This window comes from Canis aureus, chromosome 15 (genome assembly GCF_053574225.1).
Source record: "Canis aureus isolate CA01 chromosome 15, VMU_Caureus_v.1.0, whole genome shotgun sequence".
In the NCBI taxonomy this organism is placed as follows: domain Eukaryota; kingdom Metazoa; phylum Chordata; class Mammalia; order Carnivora; family Canidae; genus Canis; species Canis aureus.
Genome location: NC_135625.1, coordinates 25,808,220 through 25,829,843, shown reverse-complemented (window position 1 = coordinate 25,829,843; position 21,624 = coordinate 25,808,220). Strand labels below are relative to the sequence as shown.

At 41.2% G+C, this 21,624-nt stretch overlaps 1 protein-coding gene and 1 pseudogene across 1 annotated transcript in view; one reads left to right on the top strand and one right to left on the bottom strand.

Annotated features, from left to right (window-relative positions):
* PDGFRL (platelet derived growth factor receptor like) overlaps nt 1–21,624 on the top strand; it is a 64,907-nt gene that overhangs the window by 7,653 nt on the left and 35,630 nt on the right. The window contains exon 2 of the mRNA XM_077848917.1: nt 8,133–8,430. Within this exon, the coding sequence (XP_077705043.1) occupies nt 8,133–8,430 (298 nt within the window). The remainder of the gene's footprint in view (nt 1–8,132; nt 8,431–21,624) is intronic.
* LOC144285098 (cell division control protein 42 homolog pseudogene) lies at nt 1,844–2,538 on the bottom strand (annotated as a pseudogene).

Genomic DNA, 21,624 nt, shown 5'->3' with positions numbered 1-21,624 from the left:
TACTACTTTTGTCGTTTAACCTTCCCACTAGCTTCATAGGTGTTTTTGATCTACTCCCTTTACATTTGCTTTTATTGGTGAGAGTTTTTTCTTTCACGATTTTCTTCTTCCACTTATGGCTTTTTCATTTCCTCTTAAAGTCCTTTTAATGTTTCCTGTAAGGCCAATTTAGAGGTAATGAACTCTTTTAACTTTTGTTTGGGAAACTTTCTCTCTTTTTCAGTTTTGAATGATAATCTTGTGGGGTAGAGTATTCTTGATTGCAGTTTTTTCAGTCCGCATTTGGAATATATTGTACCACTCCCTTCTGGCCTGTGGGGTTTCTGCTCAAAAACCATCTAATAGTCTTTTGGGTGTTCCCTTGTACACAACTAGTTGCTTTTCTCTTGCTGCTTTCAAGTTTCTCTCTTTATCTTTAATTTTTGACATTCAATTACAATTGAATTGAATGTCTTGGTATGGACATCTTTGTGTTTTCTGTTTTTGAAGGGTTTTTTTGTTTAATACATCTGAAAAGAATGCATATACAAAGAATTAAGACATGAGAAAGTATTGGTTCAACACTAATGAATCTACAAGAAATAGGATTTGGGGAAGGGGAAGAAGATTACCTAAATATTTTTTAAAATTGGAAACTGTGACAAAAATAAGTGAATAAAATCCCTATTAACGCTTATGAAGAGTCTTCATAAGACTCCATAATTTTTTTATTAAACTAGAGAGCCTTAACTAGCTACTCTAGGGTTCCTAATATGCAAAACAGAAAAAAGGGGATTCCCCTAACTGGTCCCCATGCTGTTAAATGTTCTCCTCACCCCTACTCCCCAGCTTATTCATGAAACAGGTCTCCATCCTCCCAACTTAAAAGAGGATGTGTACCATCCCCTAGACATCTGTCTCCTAGCGCCACCTCTCACATTTCTTCGATTTACCAGGTCTTCAGTTGTATTCTAGGAACACCATATCATACACTATTAAGCTGGACATCTATGCTAAGCATATAAGACAATGACAGGGAAAAAATGCTTTTTAATTACATACTCAATCCATTTGATGTATTTCAAAAGATGCAATACTTTTCTTCATTTATCAATGAAAGAAGTTAGAAATTAACTTCAAAAAAAAATTCAGCAAATGGCAAACAAATTTCCTTGAAAATCACAGTCACATATATAGTGCATCCTAGAAAAGAGAAGGGGCAAGACAGGTTCCACCCACTTTCATGAGTTTCATCAAATACTGGACCTACCCAAGGGTGGAGAGAAAAGGCAACTTTCAAAAAGGAATATGTTATTAAATGAGGCATTTACTACTCCTTCCTAAGAGCACTAGGTGGGGAACAAGTTTTCTAAACTAGATCTAGGAAGTGGAATGTGGAATCAATCCATTCTCCTCCCCTTATGGGCTGTCCAATGGTTAATTAATTTAAAAAACATGACTAAATAAAAACAAACCCCCCCACACACACTCCCTGCACCACCAACCCACCCCTGCAAAAAAAAAAAAAAGGGAAAAAAAACCCCTAAATGTCCCAGATCATTCTCCAGAGTGAATGGAGCCCAGCAGCAGCTTCAACAACCCAAATTAGTCTATTACAGAATCATCACAAGCATGCCTTGCTTTTAAACAACAAAAAAAATTTTTTTGAAACAACAGAATAACTAGTAGTAATCACTTTTCTGACAATACACAATTACTCAAATTAACTAGTACTGAGAGGGGGAAGGGGACCATACCTATGGGCCTTGTCTCACATGAATGTGGGTGGGTAGGTGCAGGGCATTTGTCATTATTGCAAAAACAAATTTTAATCTTTAATCTTTAGTTTGATTTAACACTGCTTTTAGTACAATGCTGACACCAGCTGTGTGGAAAGGGCTCTGGAGAGATGTTCATAGTAGCACACACCTGTGGCTTTCTTTGGCTCTAGAGGCTCCAGGGCAGCCAATATTGCTTCATCAAATACATTCTTTAGGCCTTTTGGTACTAGTGCAGAACACTCCACATACTTGATCGCCTTCAGGTCACAGGCCAGCTTTTCAGCAGTCTCTGGAGTGATAGGCTTCTGCTTGTTCTTGGCAAGTTTCTCAGTAGTAGAGGGGTCACCTCGGAGATCAATTTGGGTCCCAACAAGCAAGAAAGGAGTCTTTGGACAGTGGTGAGTTATCTCAGGCACCCACTTTTCCCTCACATTTTCAAATGAGGATGGAGAGACCACTGAAAAACAGACTAGAAATACATCTCTTTGTGGATAACTCAGCAGTCATAATCTATCATAATCCTCTTGCCTGCAGTATCAAAAAGTCCAAGGGCATATGGCTCTCCACCAATCATAACCATGACTACATAGTTGTCAAAAATAGTTGGTACATACTCTGAGGGAAATTTGTTTGTCATGTCAGGAGACATGTTTTACCAATGGCACCATCACCCACAACAATGTACTTAATTGTCTCCATTGCTGAAACAATTTTGTATCCACTTTAAATATCTCAAATTCGATGATGACCTCAGCTTCTCCCGGTAAGGACATCTTTGGGTTCATCTTATTTGGGGCTTTCTGTGCTTCTTGAATTTGAATGCCTGTTTCCATCCCAAGGTTAGGAATGTTTTTGGCCATTATATATATATTTTAAAGATTTTATTTATTTATTCATGAGACACACACACACACACACAGGCAGAGACACAGGCAGAGGGAGAAGTAGGCCCCATGCAGGGAGCCTAATGTGGGCCCAATCCCGGGACTCCAGGATCAGGCCCTGGGCTAAAGGCAGGCACTAAGCCGCTGAGCCACCCAGGGATTCCATTGGCCATTATTTTCCAAATAAATTTTCTGTCCTTTTGTCTCTATTCCTTCTGGAAACTCTATAATGCAAATGTTAGTATGCTTAATCTTGTCCTAGAGGTTCCTTAAGCTATTCTCATTTTTTAAAATCTTGTGTTATTTCCAGTACCCTGTCTTCCATATCACTGATCCATTTTTCTGCATTTTCTTATCTGCTATTGATTCCCTTTAGTGTTTTTTCATTTCAGTTATTATATGCTTCATCTCTGATTGATTCTTTTTAATATTTTCTCTCTTTGTTGCAGTTCCCACTGTATTCATCCATTCTTTCCCTGAGTCCAGTGAGCATCTTTATGACCATGACTTTTACCTCTTTAGCAATAGATTGCTTATATATCCATTCTGTTTAATTCTCTATAAGGCTTTGTCTTATTCTTTGTTTGGAACATATTCCTCTGTCTCCTCCTTCTCTGACTCTCTGTGTTTCTATGTTTTAGGTAGATTAGTATATCTTCCAGTCTTGAAGAACATAGTGTCATGTAAATGGCATTCTGTGGGGCCTGGAAGTGCAGTCCTTCTGGGTTGCCAGAATCAGACATTCCAGGGTCACCTTGTGAGGGCTGCATATGCCTTCCTGCTGTGGCTGGGCCACAGCTGCTGTGGGCACACTCTTGGGTGAGACTGGTCATGGGGAGCCACTTTGGGGTTGCACTGGCCCCGGAAGAGGCCAGCGACCTAGTGCAAGTTGGGCAGGAGCTATCAAAGTAATATCTTTATCCTGTAATAGAAGTATTTATTCTTAGAAATACTTTAAGTAAATGATACTTTAAGAAATGGCAGGAGGGTATTTTGGAGTAGGGTTCTCAAAGGGAGTAAGGAAAGGAAAGCGTCTCATTTTTACATTTTCATTTCCCAGTTTGTCATTTCTTTCCCACCTTCTCAGAGTTGTTCTTGTATTTTTGTGAGGTATTTCATGAAGAAACAAAAAATTGGAGTAGGGCATGTTCATCAGTTTATATAACTTGCTGGGGAACCCTGAGCTATTCAATAAATTTATAGTGTGGTTATTTTCATGCTACCCTCACATTAGATCAGATCTTCACCCTTAACCGTCCATGAGGAAAAAAAGGCAAACAGCTACAGATCTTTGTATTAATGATTGTATTCGTATCGAGTCCTCATCTGAGCAGCTGTTAGTGATTCTGCTAGTGAATTTGGCTTTTTTTCTTTCTTAACTCATGCAACGTAATTCTCATCTACAGAATTAGGATAATGGTCAGGTCACCTTTGTTAAAGGTTTGATTGGAATCCTCAGTACTGAAGAATTACAATCTTTTGTCCTGCTTACTTCTTGTTTTATAACATTTATTCTTCTTTCTTTCTTTCTTTTCCTTTCCTTTTATTTTTTTGGCAGGCTTTTGACCAGTGTCTCTTCACTTAGGGATTCTAATGAATGCCTGGAAAAGCATAACCAGTCCTTCCAGGAAGGTTGTACTCTTCTCCCTGGCATCATGTTCTGTTTGATTTGGAACTTCTTGTCAAAGCCTGGGGCATATCACACAAAGAAACCACTTAGACAAGGGTACTACACATGAGGTTTGTGAAGAAAAAAAAGAAGCAAAGAAACTGTTACAATATGCTAATCTTTAAGTGAATCAAAAGACAATAGCATGAATTGGAGAAGACTCTAGACTTGGCATCCAAGGGTCTGTTTCCTCACTAGCTTCTTAGTAACCTGGGATGAGCTACTTGGCATCTGTGATCTCAATTATTTCCCGTAAATTAGGAAGAAGAATAACTGCTTTACTGCCATCACAAGTTTATCATGGAGATCACCATGAAACATTATCATGAGACAATCACAAAACAGTAAGCAGCACTTAACTAGCACTTACTTAAATGGGTCTGACACTATTCTCAGCATTTTAAATGTATTAACTCATTTAATTCCCACAACAGCCAATGAGATGGTCATTATTACCATATAATTCTCAATTTACAGATGAGCAAACTGAGAGGATAGATAACTTCCCAATGTCACACAACTACTAAGTGGCAGCTAGGTCCTGAAGTCAATAATATTTAATGATTTGTGAATTTTGCCACCTATTTCTCTGTAAAATATACTATACTGCTATAGTCTCAAAAATGCAATGGTAATGGGCTTTCGTTTATCTATAATACAATTTTTTAGTCCTTTGGAAAATAATTTACATAGGTAGAAAAGTCATATTCCTTAAGAAGTTAGACATGGAATTTGGGAATCACTCAATTTCAGGTCTGTCTGGGTATCTGTGGGACCAGTAGGCTGGCTCTACTAATTTAGTGTCATTATCAAACCGTGGATCCATTCCATTTTCAGGCAGCTGGACAAACTATACAGGTAGACGTGTTGATAGGTCTATTTGGTGAACAAGTCAGATTACTTTGCAGGGATAATACCACATATTTGGATGCATAATATCCAAAATTAAGTAATCTAATGTTCCTGAGTAGCAGAGTCCCACAGGATCTGAGAGCTTAGAAGTCAGGTGAGTTGCACTGGTTGTCTAAATTCCGTAGGATTTACAGACAGTTGTGGTCATTTCTGATAGCTTGGATTCCTGTTACATGATAAAGAAAACACGTCAAATTAGACTTCAACCCAGAGGTCCATGAATCCCATAGGCACAGTGTGATCAAAATGCCTGTGGGGCACAGATGATGGACATTATAATGGTACACTTTAATTTTCTGCCTTGAGTAAAGTACTGTGACTTTGACTCTATTGCAAACTTAAGGCTTCTGTTCACAATAGATGTTGCTGGATTAGTGTATTCATGTTCATCTGACATGTTCCCAATGATTACAGTGCTTCTCCTTCTGGAAGGTTGGGGAAATATGTGCATGTGTGCCACTGCCCACCCTCCTCTGTCCTTAGAACTTCAAGGGTAAATAAGCCAAATGTGCAGGATCAGGAGAAATCTTGGCAAACAGCAGATTCAATGGCAGGCACTGGGGACTCACCTTGGAGACTGGTGCTCAAGAACACGATTCTGTTCCCTGGAAGAACTGAGAAAGTTCAGCAGGGCCCGTGACCCAGAGCAGCCAGAGTAGAGGAAGAATGGGAAATAATAAGGGACTCAGGCCTAGGAAAAGAAGGATCCCAACTGAACCTGAAGTGGTAGAAAAGAGCAGGGCTCAAGGAGCAAGGCATACAAGAAGACAGCATGTTGAGGTGTTGATGTTGATTGATACTGGGTTCAGAGTGAGATTAGTTCCAGACTCTGGGCTCAGCTGAACTAAAAGTGGAATCTGAATGGCTCCTATTTCAAAGGACAAAGGGCAACATGCAAAAGAAGCCAAATTTATCAGTACACAGTTGAGTCCAGATCAAGTGAACTTTTAGTATATAAGAGTATGTATGGTTCCATGAAATGCTCCCAAACTGCACACACCTGTAACTAGCCCAGATCAAGAGAGAGTGTTCCTGGAATCTCTCCCCATATCCCCTCCTGGTCATCTCACCCATCCAAGGAAAATTACTACCTGACTTCTAACCTCAGGATTCACATATGAAATTTCTAGAAATTGAGTTTCTGATATTTAACAATCAGGAAATCTACATTTCTACCATCCTTTGAGGCATCAGGTCCAGCAACAGCAGGTCATGGCCTTATCAGGCCCACTTGGTTTACTTTGGCCACCTACCTGGTCCACTGGTATAAGAGTTTGCAACACTTACTTTTTTCCATTTTTTGATCCTAATTTCAGTATCTTTGTACTTTTAACCATGCTAAATCTGAAGTATACCACTTATTAGATAAATACATACATCAAAAAGGAAAAGATTTTCTCCTGATTTGTCACTTCTCCCCATTTTATACAAATGCCCTGTAATTCCCTCAGTTGGCCAAGATTTGTGTGGCTATCTATTCAAAATATATACAGGATATTTATCTACATATAGTGAAATAAACACTTGGGAGAAGAGTCAGAAGACCTGAATTCTACTCTCACATTCTGCCACTAACCAACTGTGTGCAACTTACTTAACTTTTCAGGATCTTCTTAATTTTTTAAGTCTACAACATGAGAATTTTACCTAAATGGCCTCTCAGGACCCTATAAGTTTGGACATTTTGTAATTTTGTGGGTATATAATGAGGTTGCCCTTGAGTTCATGCAGACAGATGGGCAAACTGAAACTGCATGGTCTTCTTTTCATTGTTCTTGCTGGATGGACACAAGTCCATGGCTGTACAGGCATGTCGGACATTTCAGGTTTCTGGAGCCCAGAGGCATACTAAGGGAAGGGAAGTGGAAGCGATCTTCCCTGGGTGCAGGCAATAGGGTGAACTCTATATAGAGAAAGGAAATACAGTAATAAAATGGACCCAAAGTAGGTCAGCTTTTTATCACCCTTTGCCAGCAATTATCAGCAATGTTGGTGATAAAATAATCCCCCAAATCCCCAAATATTTTGTGCGCTAAGTTCTAAACCATTGCTACAGTTACTGTTGAGCTTTTAATAACTTATGTGGAAGCCTTAAATGAGCACAGGTTTGGGACACCTGGGTGGCTCAGTCAGTTACGCCAACTCAGTTTTGGCTCACATCATGATCATGGTCTAGGGATGGAGCCCCCTGTTGGGTTCCTCATTCAGCAGGGAGTCTGCTTAAGATTCTCTCTCTCCCTCTGGCCCTCCCCTCACTCATGTGTGCATGCACGCTCTCTCTCTAAATTCTTTAAAAAATTTAAATTAAAAATTAAAACAATTATAAATGAGCACAAGTTTAGGTCCTATTCTTTCCTAAGCTTTGTATGCTGTGTGGATGTTGTCCACTCAGATACACCCAGACTCTGCTGTGCACACTCATTTGGGAGACAGTTCATAGTGGTTTGGCCTATTCTGAGTGTGCTTGTGGTGTAGTTTGTGTCTGCGCTCCCTGGAGGCTACCTATTTCTGCATTTAAACAGTAAATTCAGAATGAGCAATGATAGCCCTGACACTGCAAGGACAGGAAACAGCCTTGAGTAGCTTTGATGCTTCCATTCTCTGTGACCCCTTAGAGACTGTGAGACAGGGTGAATTACAGGAATAGTCTTGTTGTTTGGTAAGTGCAAGTTTTAGTTCATATGTGCAGTATTTTGCTAAATTTGAATAAAATCTTTGAAGCTGAAATGTATTCCCTCTCAGTGACTCATTGTTTTGCAACTAAAGAATGAATTGAGAAAATAAAGATTATTCCTGAAAATAATTTTCATGGATGAGAAGAGTGTCAAAAAGTTACCTGCTTGAGATGTTGAATCCTCTGGTTCATTACTATTTGAGTGCATTGTTCTTTCCTCACATTTGTACTAGTTACTGGCCAGCATCCTCCCAAGAACAAGCATCCAAAGGAGCCGGGAGAGAATAGAATCAAGCCTACCAACAAAAGGGTGAAACCCAAAATTCCTAAAATAAAGGACAGGGATGCAGCTGATGCTCCACCAAAGACACAGTCAATAATGATACATATGATGGATAAAGGCCGCTTCCAGAAACCCGCTGCTACCTTGAGTCTGCCAGCAGGGCAAACTCTAGAGCTTCGATGTAAAGGGAACAAAATTGAATGGAGTTATCCTGCCTATCTTGACACCTTTAAGGACTCTCGCCTCAGGTGAGCATTTATTTATTTATTTTTACTTGTGTTGGTCAAGGGTTTAGTGTTAAATACTGCATTGTTTCTGCCATCTACCACTTCACCTTAATAGCTTATAAAAAATGAAAGCTCAAAGAGCAAAAGCCTTAGATTTTCTTTGACCACTTTAAAAAAAATTATTGCAAATACTCTCCACATGAGTTAAAAGGGTGAAATTTTATAGGAAGCCAAAAGACAAATAATTGAATATGATGTATAGATATTTAAGAATTCATACCGTTAAAAAAAATGAGCCCCATCACCGGTCTCTGTTATTTTTTATGTAATCATAATGAAAACTTGAAATGACCTACTTGGAGATGCCTATAAGCGAGTTGAGGAGAAGCCAATTTAAACTGATTTTGAACTTTTCAACTGCTTCTGGTTTGTGTTTAAGTTTCCTGAATATGTGAGGTTTATGTTCAGAGCTTCAGTTGGTGACAGGACCATATTTGAGTGTCTTCTGGAGGTTGCACGAAAAGTGGCCAAGGTGATGCTTAGGAAAAGTGTTAAAAAGCAAGAACATGGAGCATGCTTCAGTAGGTCCTAGGCGGGGCCCCAGGGCCTTAGGGCTGGGGGTCCAGTGCATCTTTGGGGGTCCCCCAAAATCCCTGAGCCTCCCTTTCCTCATGCACAGAATGAAGGGACTCAGACTGCATGATACCAGGATTCTTTCCAGCCTTTTCTTCATATGACTTAGGAAAAGGAAATGCAGGATATTGTCTATTTGGGATGACTTGACTGGAGTAAGAATGGGGATCTTGGGCATTAAAACTTCTCTGTATTGCTGACAGGTTCATTTTCCACACAAACTCCACCCTCGCACCTCTTCCCCTCCCTCCAGGACACCTGCACCCACTCAGCAGCTCAGATGCTAAACTGGGGAGTATCCCTATCTCCTCCATCTCCCCTCCCAATCCCACATCCTCTCAAACTGTAAACCCGTCTGACCACAGCCCCAGCCAGTGTTGTCCCTCACTCTGATCTTGAAATGCAGCAACGAACCACACCCCTGTCCTCCTGGGCTCCTTGACACTGCGGCTGGACAAAGGTCTTAAAAATGTGGATCTATCCATGCCCTTTCCCTGCTTAATGGGTGAGGCTCCACTGGGGATACAGTCCAGCATCTTCACCTGACCAATGAGACCCTCCCTTAACTCAGAATCTCTCTCGAGTTGCTTCTAATCTCTTGATTAGCATCTGATTTCACTGCCCTGGGCTCCCGGAAGATCATCAAATGTGCCTGGCCCCGTCTTCACCTGGCTAACTTCAGCCTGCCTGCCTGGCTTTCTCCTGGAGGCCGTGTCCCACTCCCGGGGGTGTGCTTTCCAATGGCCCTGGGTACCTTCTCTTTTAATCACTCTTCATACTTATGACTCCTTTTGTTAATCTGCATTTCTCACAGGGCTTACTGGAGTCCTTGGCATTTAGCTTTAGCTATTGAATGATTAGGTAGTCTTCTCCCCTTCTTACACACATACACCTCGGGGAATAAAGAAGTTAAAATATATACAAGTAATATCTCTTCATCTATCTTCCCTTTTGTATTAAGACTCTTTCACATTTTATTCTGAAGATACTCTTCTGGCTTCAGGGGATATAATAGTGTAGAGTTTTCCTTGAGGGATATTGGGTTGGAAGAAGAGTGGTATGTGTGGTGTGTGTATATTAAAGTATGTGCATACGTGCCCTGCTTGGGACAAATCTGGAAAGATTTACTACCGTATACCTTTTAAATGACTTAATTTTTCAAAGTGATATTTACACACTTAAAAAAAACCCAATTAACTCTTTTAACTTATTATGAACAGTTAGTCTTTGATTTACACATAGTATTTTAAATCTACATGATTTGGCTCTTGAAAATATAGTATTTTCTAGAAGTATTTTCTTTTTTTTTTCTAGAAGTATTTTCAAAGTTGTATTAGTCATAGTATGTTTGAAAATATCTTAAGGACTCAAAGTAAAATGCACATGAATCTGAATTGAAGAGAAATATCTGAGAGCTAAAAAAAACCAACTTTGACTTTTTAACATTAAATTGTATTCATTCAAAATACAGTCAGGGCTTTATAAGAAAGTAAAGACAGATGTGAGCCCCCAAGGACTTTACCAAAAAATGTGAAAAATGTGAAAAACATCTAGTCATAACTTTATATCAAACAACAACAAAATCATGATTTATTTGACACCAGAGAATCCACAAATTAACTCTTGACATCTTTCCCAGAACATGGTACCCTTGGATAGAGAGGTATTCATCCTGTGTTTTCTTTCCCTGTGCAATGAGTTCTTACCAGTGTTCTGACAGCTTTGGGTTTGGAAGCTCCCCAGGTGTGCTTCCAACAAACCCAGGTCCCTTTAAGCAATTTTGGTAGATTTCTGAAACAAAGTTCACAACGCTGCCAGCTTTGTCCAAATTCAGAAGAGGGAACAGGTTATGGAACAGAGAGGTCAGACAGAGGCATAGTTAGATTCAAATCCTGCCTTTACCACCAACCAGCAAAGCGATCTTTGATCAGTAATTTGCCTAAAAACCCACTTTCCTCATCTGGAATATGGAGATTATATTATCTATTGTAAACACTGCCTGGCCAATGGCAAATGTTCTGCAAATTGCAACTAATTGTTACTAAGCAGTGTATATTTCTTAAGCACAACAATCAAGTGATCTTTTGGGACAGTCAATTCTGATCAAGACTCAAATGTCACACAGCCAATGTAACTTAATATAGAGGGTCCACAAAAGATTGTACACCTCTTTCCTTTTTCATTTAATTGATTAATTCTTTACAAACTGGAGCCTAAGTCCATCTTCCCCCATGAAAATGTAAACCTGTAACCATGTTTATTTGATTCATCATCAGATTCCTAGCACCTCCAACAGAGCCTGACATACACCTAAACTAAGGAAATAGATTTTGGTTTCTCCATGGGTTTAACGGTCATATCAGAAGCCAGTTCCTGGTCATGCATTTGTACACTCAACATTCAAAGATAAATACATGTGTGTACTATACATGTAGGGCAGAGGGTGACAACAAAATGTGAATATATTTTATATCTAGGGTGATATGCCACCTTGGATCCATCCACACTATCTCAGAGCCTGATGTTGCTTCCCATCATGGAGCCATTTTGTTAGCTGACTTACACACACACACACACACACACACACACACACACACACACCCTGCCCAGGAATTTCTCCTTCTTTATCCATCTAGTCCCCTTCTGTGCTCATTAGACTCCAGGGTCTGTTGTTTCTACCAACCTCTTGGTAAACCTAAGTAAATTATGTTGCCCTCTGTTTTTTGTTTATTCCTTCTTGGAAATTTCCAACCTGAAATGAACCTGTTCACCCACTTCTTCTTGTCCACACTTGGGCACTGAACACTGATAGAGGAAACCATGCAAGTAGGTGGATGGGTGCCATTAGATTATGATCACTTCACTTGTGTCTGGCAATGCTGGATAGATTTCTCTAGAGAGCTCACTTTTTCTCTCTTTCTAAACCTCTGATCTTTTCCATCTCTCTCACTTTGATCTAATTCATTTCTCACCTAACGTATTGAGAAGTTAGAGCCCTTGAATTGCCTTGACTTCATCTTATCACATCTCTTCCTTCCCTACTCTGACAGTTACAGTGGAGGAAGGGTTTCTCTTCCTAAGGCCAAACTCTGCCTGTGTCCTGGATCTCACCCTAGTATGTTTTCTCAGAAGCCCTGAGATATCAGTTGTTGCCTCCCTCTTTGGCATTGTCAACCTCCCCCTTCTCAATGAGATCTCTCCTAAAATCCTTCTCCATATTAAGAAACCCCACCAACCTTGGCCCCCATGTGCCCTCCAGCCACCTTCCTCTCTCACCTTCAGAGCCAGGCCCCTTAGAAGAGTCTCTGTCTACCCTCATCATCTTCACTGTCCTCTCCTATCACCCTCCACCTAAAGCACCTGACTCCTGCCCTATTTCACATGCACTTCATCACCAAGGTCAAGATCATTAAGTACAGTGTTTACTTTCCAGTCACCATGTGACTTGCCCTACCACATCCATTCCACAGAAAAGAACGATCTGCTCTTGGCTTCCACAATGTCATTTTTTGCCAGTTTTCTTCCTGGCTCTTAGGCCTCTCCTTGAAGTTTGCTTTGGCAGCTCTGCATCATCTACTCTCCAAGACATAAAATATTAGTTCCGTGTCTTCTTCTCTTCTCATTACATGCTACCAAATGTCCTCCACTGATCATATGGCACACCTAGATGTTTCTGCTGAGTTCCAGATCTGACTCTCTGGTGGCCTGCTCAACTACCTGAGTCTTTCTCTGAACAGAACCATCTAAAACTGAGCTCATAAGCCTTCTTCACACCCAATGTCCTTCAGTTCAGTGATTAGCACTAATTCTACCCAGTTGCCCTTGGTCAAAGGTCTGGAATCACCTTGGATGCTTACCTTTTACTTCCACATCCAATCAACGACTACCGGATGTCCTGATGATGTCGCTATTTAATTATTTATTGAATCTTCCTTCTTCTTTCCATCATGGAAGCAATGACCCTCATCTTGTACATGGACTACAGCATAATCTTGTAACTAGCTTTTCTGTACCCAATCTTGAACCTGACCTTAGTCTTCTGCAAGCAGTCAGATCTTTCAGAAGAGCATATCTGGTCCTGCCACCTTTCTGCCTCAAGCCCTTCTACAGAGTAATTCTGTTACTCTTAGAATTGAGTTGAGGGGCACCTGGGTGGCTCAGTTGGTTAAGCATCTGCCTTTGGCTCAGGTCATGATCCCATGGTCCTGGGATCAAGCCCTGTGTAGAGCTCCCTGCTCAGTGGGGAGTCTGCTTCTACCTCTCCTCCTGGGCTCGTGCTCTCTGTCCCTATCTCTGTCTATCAAATAAATAATTCATTTTTTTTAAGATTTTATTTAAGTTGAAACTCCTGATACATAATGTGGCCTCTGCCTTCCCCTCCTGTTTTGTTTCACTTTCCTTCTCTTATTCATACTTCAGGCTCTGGGGATTCTTTCTGATGCCTGGATGTTCCAGTCTCCTTCTTGCCTGGGCCTTTGCCCATTTGAGTCTTACTGCTTGTAATGAACATACTGGAAAAGCTGCTCAGCAATCTTCAAACCCAGGCCTGTCCCATCCTTTCAGCCCCCTGCTAGGCTGAGTTACACACCCTCACTGAAGCCCTCATCACCAATTGTGCAATCACTGTTTTATGTTTGTGTCCCTGACTTAGCTGTAGGCTTGACAGAGATGATCATAATTATTCATCGATACACTCATGCCCTCCATCAGTATCTCAGTATGAGTATGGTGTGGGGGGCTGAGCATAGAGTGGGCCGAAAGTCAGGCCTCTCTGGGGTCATGAGGCCTGTAACTCAGGAACAAGTTCATGGAACTTGAGGGATCAAAGGAAGCTTAGTAGTTGTTATGCCTAAGTGCCTCTTTTAAATATTTTTTAATTAATTTATTCATGAGAGACAGAGGCAGAGACACAGGCAGAGGGAGAAACAGGCTCCATGCAGGAAGCCCAATGTGGGACTCAACCCCGGGACTCCAGGATCACACACCAAGTCAAAGGCAGGCACCAAACTGCTGAGCCACCCAGGTGTCCTCTAAGTGCCTCTTTTTAACAAATGAGGAAACTGAGGATCATAGAATGTAGATGGCTTGTCCCAAGTGACAATGGGTGAATAGCAGTGTGAGCCTTAGACCCCGGCCCCTTGGTCCCAACATGGAGCTGCTGTTCTGCTCAAGTGCTTTAAGCTATGTCACATGGGACACACTTAGACCAGAGACCACCCTTGGCCTTGTGGAGGTAGTAACTTCAAGGAAGATAGATTTGTTGTTGACTTCCTTTCCTCCTCTTCTTCTCCTCCTCTTTTTTTTTTTTTTTTGGTTGCTTTTTGGATACTTTGATTTCTACAGTTAGGACCCAAAACAGATATAAAACATGATTTTCCAAAGGGATACTCTGATTTCTTGCTAGGATAGCTTTGAATTGAAAGTGATCAAAATTTTACATTGATTTCCATTAACCTTTTGAAATCAGAATGTGAAAACATTACATTGGGCTACTTGAAAAGAAGAGCTCTGTCAGAAGGCCGTAAAGGATCCCTTATCCTGAAAGGTAGACGTTGACCATCAGGGAAGACCCGAGATGATGCATGCATGCTCTTGGGCTTCTTCCAGGTCTTCCTCCTGTGATGTTTGCTTCCTTCACATTGGCGAGCTCATGTCATTAGAAGGCCCACTAGATGGCAGGTTTCAGCTGTGTTACACTTCTCTTCCTTTCACCAGTAAAAAAACATTTCAAAGGAAGGTGGGTGGGGTAAAATGATTGCATACTTGTGCTGATGGTTCTTTCATTCTTTTGGGCTACTCAGTGGTCACAGTTTCAAGTTATATTTTAAGCAGTCTAGAAATCAGTTTCCTAACAAATAAAAAAGGGCTGGGCATTTTTAACCTCATGTGCCCACCCTAGGATAAATTCATTGGTAGTGCCGAGTCCTCCTGAGTCTTCCCAGAGCTCTGGGCCCTTGAACAGCTTGGGCAGAGCTTCAGAAGCTAATAGTAAGAGTCTGAATTTTTAGGTGCTAAAGTTGATTCAGATCAACTGAATTCAGTCCATTCCAGATCACATATATCTCCACTCTCTTTTGAGATTGGAAACAGCAAGGATATTTTTCTGACTGTGTTTGGTACCATTTATTGACTGTTCTGTTTCCTGACTCTTCTTCTGGCCCCCCTCCTGCTTTCCTGCTTTTGTCCATTCATCTTCCCCCACCACTCTCCCTTAATTTTTTTTTGTTCTTCTTTTCCAACAATTATTATTATTATTATTATTTAGTATTTATGATGTTCAAGGTCCTATGCTAGGTAGATGCTGGAGATATGATGATGAGCAAGATAAACACAAAGTCCTTGCCCATAGATCTTTTAATAATAGGGAAAGACACTATTAAATAAGCAATTTTAATATATAGCTGTGTGAAGCACAGGGTCAGAGGAGAGAAAACTCAAGGTAATAACCTGAAGGCTGGGAGTTAACCAGGTAAAGAAAGGGGTGGGAAAAGAATGTAAGAGAATTCCAGAAGGAGGGAACAGCATAAGGAGCTGCCTAGAGCTCAGAGAGTATAGCACCTGGAACATTGAGGATGTTGAGGGGAAGATGGGGTAGCTTGAGGTAGTAGAACAGAAAGGAGGTGACCATGGAGAAATGATGCTGGAAGGTAAGCAGGAGTCGGCCTGTAGAAGACTCTGTCGGTCATGCTGAGGAATTTAGAGTGAAATGTAAGGGCATTATGAGTTGTTGACTTAAAGCCTTCACAAATACACACACATCGAAAGTACAGAGGGATCTATACGCCACACTGTGAGGGTTATTACTCCTCACTGCCTTTAAGAGAAAGACAACATCACTTCCTAGTGTCAGGTGTACCCACTCTCCCTCCATGTACCTCACACCCATCTTCCACAAACTGAGGTCTACAGACATATTCTAGGCATAATGTTTCCATGCAAATTAAAAAAAATTTTTAAAAACTTGCTTTTTTCTGTTGATACTATAAAAAAAAAAACATTAATATTCTGGACCATCTGATCAACCTCTACTGGGCAAATAACATAAGTCATTTCCATCTTTTCTAGAAACCTTTTATTCCTCTCATAACACACTTTCAGAGTTTAGAACAGAGGAATCTTGGCACAGTATTGAGCTGGGGAAGAAAATAAAAAACAGGAAGGGTGGCCCAGATGATGGCTTAAATATAAATCAATGTTGGGCAAGAACAGACAGATGCTGTAGATTTAGGCTAGTTTGTTAGGGTTGTCAAAACTGTAAAAAACAAGCTGGGCTGATGTGGTCATAAAGAAAACCTGGCTCTCCTCCCTAGAAAATCAGGGCCCAGACATCGTCTTTCAGGATGTTTCTGTGTGTCTGGTCGGATGTTAGCATTTTCCAGTCAAGAACTTTAAGTTGGGAGGAGTGGGTGGGGTACAGGAGATCTCTCTGATGGCTGGTTCCTCTGAAAACAATAAATAGCTTCCAGAAAGAAGGGAGGGCACCAGAGTTCTCTCTCCACCACAGTGGGCAACAGCTCACTCCACCCACAGACAACACAAAGGGAGGGCAGGCCAAGAAGCAGACAGCTGGCTCCAGGCCAATCTAATCCTTCATGGCATCACAAGGGAGTGTGGTCTGGAGGACATTTTAAAAGAAAAAGAGAAGGAGGTTAAGAAGTGTTTATAAACAGAAGAATCCCACTGTCCAGATTTTGGTAAATATTGTGAATAATATTCTGGTGTTATTACCGAGCAAGATGTCTTTTTTTTTTCTTTGATATATTTTATGTTAGTCAAACGTAACACAAAATTGACTATTATAAGCATATTGACCATTTTTAAGTATACGGTTCAAAGGCAGTAAATACTTTCATATGGTTGTGCAGGTTTCTTTTTAATTCAAACTCATTTTCCTTCAAAGCTCATTTTGCTTTATTTTCTGAGCAGAACAAATGACGGGGTTTCATGAAAATTCTGGCACTCTCCCTCGGCTTTGGGATTTACCTGGATGTGCCCCTCAGGATCAATTTGCCGCAGTAGGAAATAGAAGCTATATTGCAACCAAACTCTGATGCTTACCTTCAAATGGCTCTCTACTCCAGAAAACAGTTGAATTAAAAGTAAATAGTAGGGGCACCTGGGTGGCTCAGTTGGTTAAGTATCTCTTGATCTCAGCTCAGGTGTCTCAGGGTAGTGAGTTCAAGCCTCATATTGGGCTCCCGGCTAGGCATGGAGCCTACTTAAAAAAAAAAAAAAAAAAAAAAAAGTAGCTTATCGAGCCCTAAAGGTACAGCTCTCTTCCCAGACTCAATGGCGCCGGTGTCAGGCCTTCCAGCATTTCCAGAGATGGATTGGCGGGGGTGGCAGGGTACAAGACTTCTCTAGGTGTACTAGATGTTCTTACGGTGTTCAGATTGCAGAAAAACACAGCTCTCTTCCGTTCAGGACTTGGGTGGGGGAGGACAATAATAGAACCAGCCGCATTGTGGTGTTGTCAGGATAGAATGAGGTCATGCAAGTAAAGCTTGGCATACACAGTAAGCCATCTCAGTAAAGATGAGCTATTTTTATTCAGAAGACTACCCCCAAAGAAGTAAATCATGAGAAAACAGCCAGTTTCTCAAGAATTGTTTTTAAAAATTGTTGTAGACATTTATCTCAATCTGTACAAACTCTAGATGGTCTGCAATGCTACCGAGTGCTTACTGATATGTAGACTAATAGTCCTTAGTACTTGAAGATAATGTATCCTATCTCCTAGGCATTTAAGGTGGAAGATTGGGTTGAAGTGAATTACACAATTTGGGGGGAAAATGCTTCCCGCACTTATTTAAAAAGAATTGTTTTGTTAGCCAAAACATTTCATTTCCTGAGCATTCTCATAAGGCTGGATTTATCCCAGATATGTTGCACAGTATCAAAATATAGTAAGATTACAGTAAAGTCGAGTTAATGCCTCAAACCAAAGACACTATAGGAATATCACAACACGTTCTTTTATCATAATTTTGGAGACTCTTTGCAAAACGGGGGGATTGTTTATAGGATAGCATTAAGTGATTGCCTATATTTAACACATGAACCCTGCTTTAAAAAAGACGTATACCCACCACACACATAAATGTATATATGCGTGAGATGTGGGATGTAATGTACAAAAAAGTGAAAACGGGTGTTAACATAGTATGATCACCTTCTGACGAGTACTTAAATATGCAAAATGTAAATAAAGCCATTTTGAAAGGTATGTCAGAGAGGAAGCAAGAAGAGAGGAATTAAGGATAAACTATAAAATGGGAAATTTTGGGTTCACTGGTATATAAGTGTATACAATGGCACATTATAAAAACCAGCTAAACTGAGATGTCAGAGCTTGGCTTCCTGGTTGTGGGCTCAGCTCCCCTTAACAGCAATATTCTCTAGCATGGCCCTGGCTGTGGGTGGGCTGGTGTGAAGTCACTGCCCTAGAGGAATATGCCCAGATGCTCGGCTGTCACCTTCTATCATCCTACATTTGCAAACTGTCCACTCTGCCCTGGGGCCTCTCCTCTTCTCTTGCTTGATGTTTTACAGTGCAAGCCCTTTTATTTAGATTATTTGGGGCTTGATCTTGACTTTGCCCTGGATTCCATCTTTCAGATCACTTCCTACTGTGTACTGCCTTAATTCCAACCTCACCCTGGCTACCTCATAGTAGCCAAGTCCCCTGATGCCTCACTTGCCTCAGGGGAGATCAGATGGTGCAGACTCATACCTCCCCATTAGAACCTTGCGCTTCCTTGTGAACTTGACATAGTAGCTGGGACAAAGCATGATGTGGGACCCTGTGTACCAACCAAAAATTATATAAGAGAATATGCCCTAATACATTTATTTACGTAGGTGGCTCACAAAATGGTACAAGATAAGCAGGCCACCCTGGGAGAAGAGGCAGGTGACCACAACCGTATGTATAAAAGCAGAAGGGGGGACAAGGGCATGTGTGTCGCAGCTTGAGACTAATAGGCATTCAGCTGAGCAGAGTGTGTGCCAGAGAGACTTACTGGTAGCTTAATTTATGTATAAAGATATCCACTATGTCAGGAAAGCATATGTGAGAAAAAAAAACAAAACAAAACAGAAATGGTCCAGACCACAGAAACTTTTGAACTAGTGGAATAAATGACACACATACCATATGTAATTACAGAGCAACTACGGACAACTTGTGGTCAAGCGCGAGTATGTGGGGGGCTCATGGGAAGGAGAGAAGGTGGCTGTCAGCAAGGGCTAGAGAGGCAGATCAATTTGTTGAGTGATTGATTATTTGATCACAGCAGACTGGCCTTGAGGATAAGATGGAGAGATGTGGAAAGAACATAAAAGTTCTCCAAGAGGTCAGCCTATGCCATCAGCTTGGGGAACCACAGCTTCAGCCTGGACCCTATGTTTTATAAGTGATTAGGTTAGACCCACAGAGGGTCTAAAAGGGTTTCTAAAGTTTGTGCAGCTTTTAGTAAAAGTAAACTAGGCTTGAATCTAAATTCCAATGCCCCTCTAGTCTCAAGAAGGTAGTCTGTTTCTTCAGGCTCGTTCAGATTTACCAACCAAGTGGTATTAGTGTGAGTGGACACCTTGAAAATGTCAGCAAGAAGGGAGATTTGGTGGATCTTTCTCTGCTGTGTATTCCTTGTGCAGGGTGTGAATGGGGCCTGGCCCTCAGGCTCTGCATTCACTATTATAACTTGGCCATATACACTCACTGTGGCTGTATGCCAGCAGATTAGTAACCCACAGCTTGTTTTCCTAACAAGGGTGGTGGAGGCTGGCTCCATTGTCTTCTGCCCCTCCTCTTCCAGGGTCTATTCTTCCCTGAAAATGTGGTCTTGAGCCTTTAGCTAAGCAGAGCTGGGGAAAGCTTTTTTTGTGTGTGTCACTCACAGAAGTGCTGATGGGCTTCCTCTACCTAATATGATTAGAATTGCCAGAAATATAGTAATGTGAATTGTTAACATAAATAACCCCTATGCCTCAGAATCCTATGGTTGCCAAGTCTGAAAGATGACCTGGTCAGAGTTACAAGACAACAATGATCTGTTATTTCTACGAGTGTCTCCACATGGTGAGTGCACATCTGCTACGTTTATCTCTTACCGTCACCTGTAAACTTCCTCTAAGTCACACATGACGTCAGAATTTGGCTATGTTTTGGAAATAATACATAGGTTTCCATTCCAGTGCACAGTGGAAAGTATGCCAAGGGAGTCCATTCCCAGCTCTGGCTCCAACTGGCTGTGTGACCTTGGGTGAGCCACTTGCTCTCTGTAAAATGAAGGATCCAACTAGATGATTCCTAAGGTCCCTTCTAGTTCAAAAATGACTTTTGGCATTTGTACTTAATATAAGTCAGATGGTGTGGGGCCAGTGAGTAAGAACCTTCGGCTCTGTTTCACTCACTGAATTCTGTTCTCTTCTGCTCAGTCACCTATAACTCTCATCTGTATAGCATTATGCCAGGCAGAAGGCAATGGGTACAGACAAACATGGTTTCTGCTTGGGAAGGGATCATTTCACTAGAGAATAGAAATAATAGGGAGTTGAGAGTTACACACTGCAAAGCACTATGTGATAAAGGTATTTTAAATGTAGGATGTAAGAAGCTTTGATCAGTGTTTACTGGGGCCGTACCCAATAGCATCTAACATTTGTGGGCTGTGCCCACCTAGGCTGTGCCAGCGTCCTTCTAGGACCTTGGTCATTTACTAGTTTAATTCTCATAACCCTACAAGGTAGGGACTATGATTATCTCCATGTCTCAAACGAGAATACTGAGCACAGTAAGATTAAGCAACTTGTTCATGGTCACAGAGCTCTTACCAGGTGAGTTAGGGAGATCCTGAACCTTAGGGACTCCACCCAGCCAGAGCTAAAAGAGTTGCCAAATTTTCTTGATCTTATCACAAGAATGAATTCAAGGGCAAACACTAGCATAGTGTAGAGGATAAATAACACAAACAGAAAAGTTTATTAAAGTGGAAAGTACACTTTCAAGATAGGAGAGCAGGCGAGCCAGAGGGTGTTCTTCCCCCAAGGTTTGGGTTTCTAGCTTTTATCAGGAGTTGTTGACTGGGAGCATAATAGTTATTATTTGGGGCAGGGAAGCAGGGTTTTGCACTTCTTCCCAATTAGGTTGGGGGTATCCTGCCATGGCATCTGCCATCTTGGGCCTGTCTGGTTTGATCCGGCTTCTTGTGGAGGGCTGCCAAGTCAGGTCTCTGATCTTCCCAATTGCTGGCCCTGACTTCCTCATTGCTGACCTGTAGGTATCCTGTTAGACCCCGTCTATCCTAATAGAGCCAGTCATAAGTAGTGGAGGCAGGATCTGAACCAAGGAAATCTGAGTCCTGAATGCATGCTCTCAACCACTCCTTGAAGAACAAAAATTGCAGGCAGACTTTAATGAGCAGAAATGGGGTGAGACAGGAAGTCATTAGGAAAAGAAAAGAAAGGTTTGTTTCAGGCAAGATCGACTTCCCTTAGGGGTTATGGCAGGAGATCTTATCATACAGCTGACATCACAAGTGCCCATCAGGAAATTCCAGATTCATTGGTTTAAAATTCTAC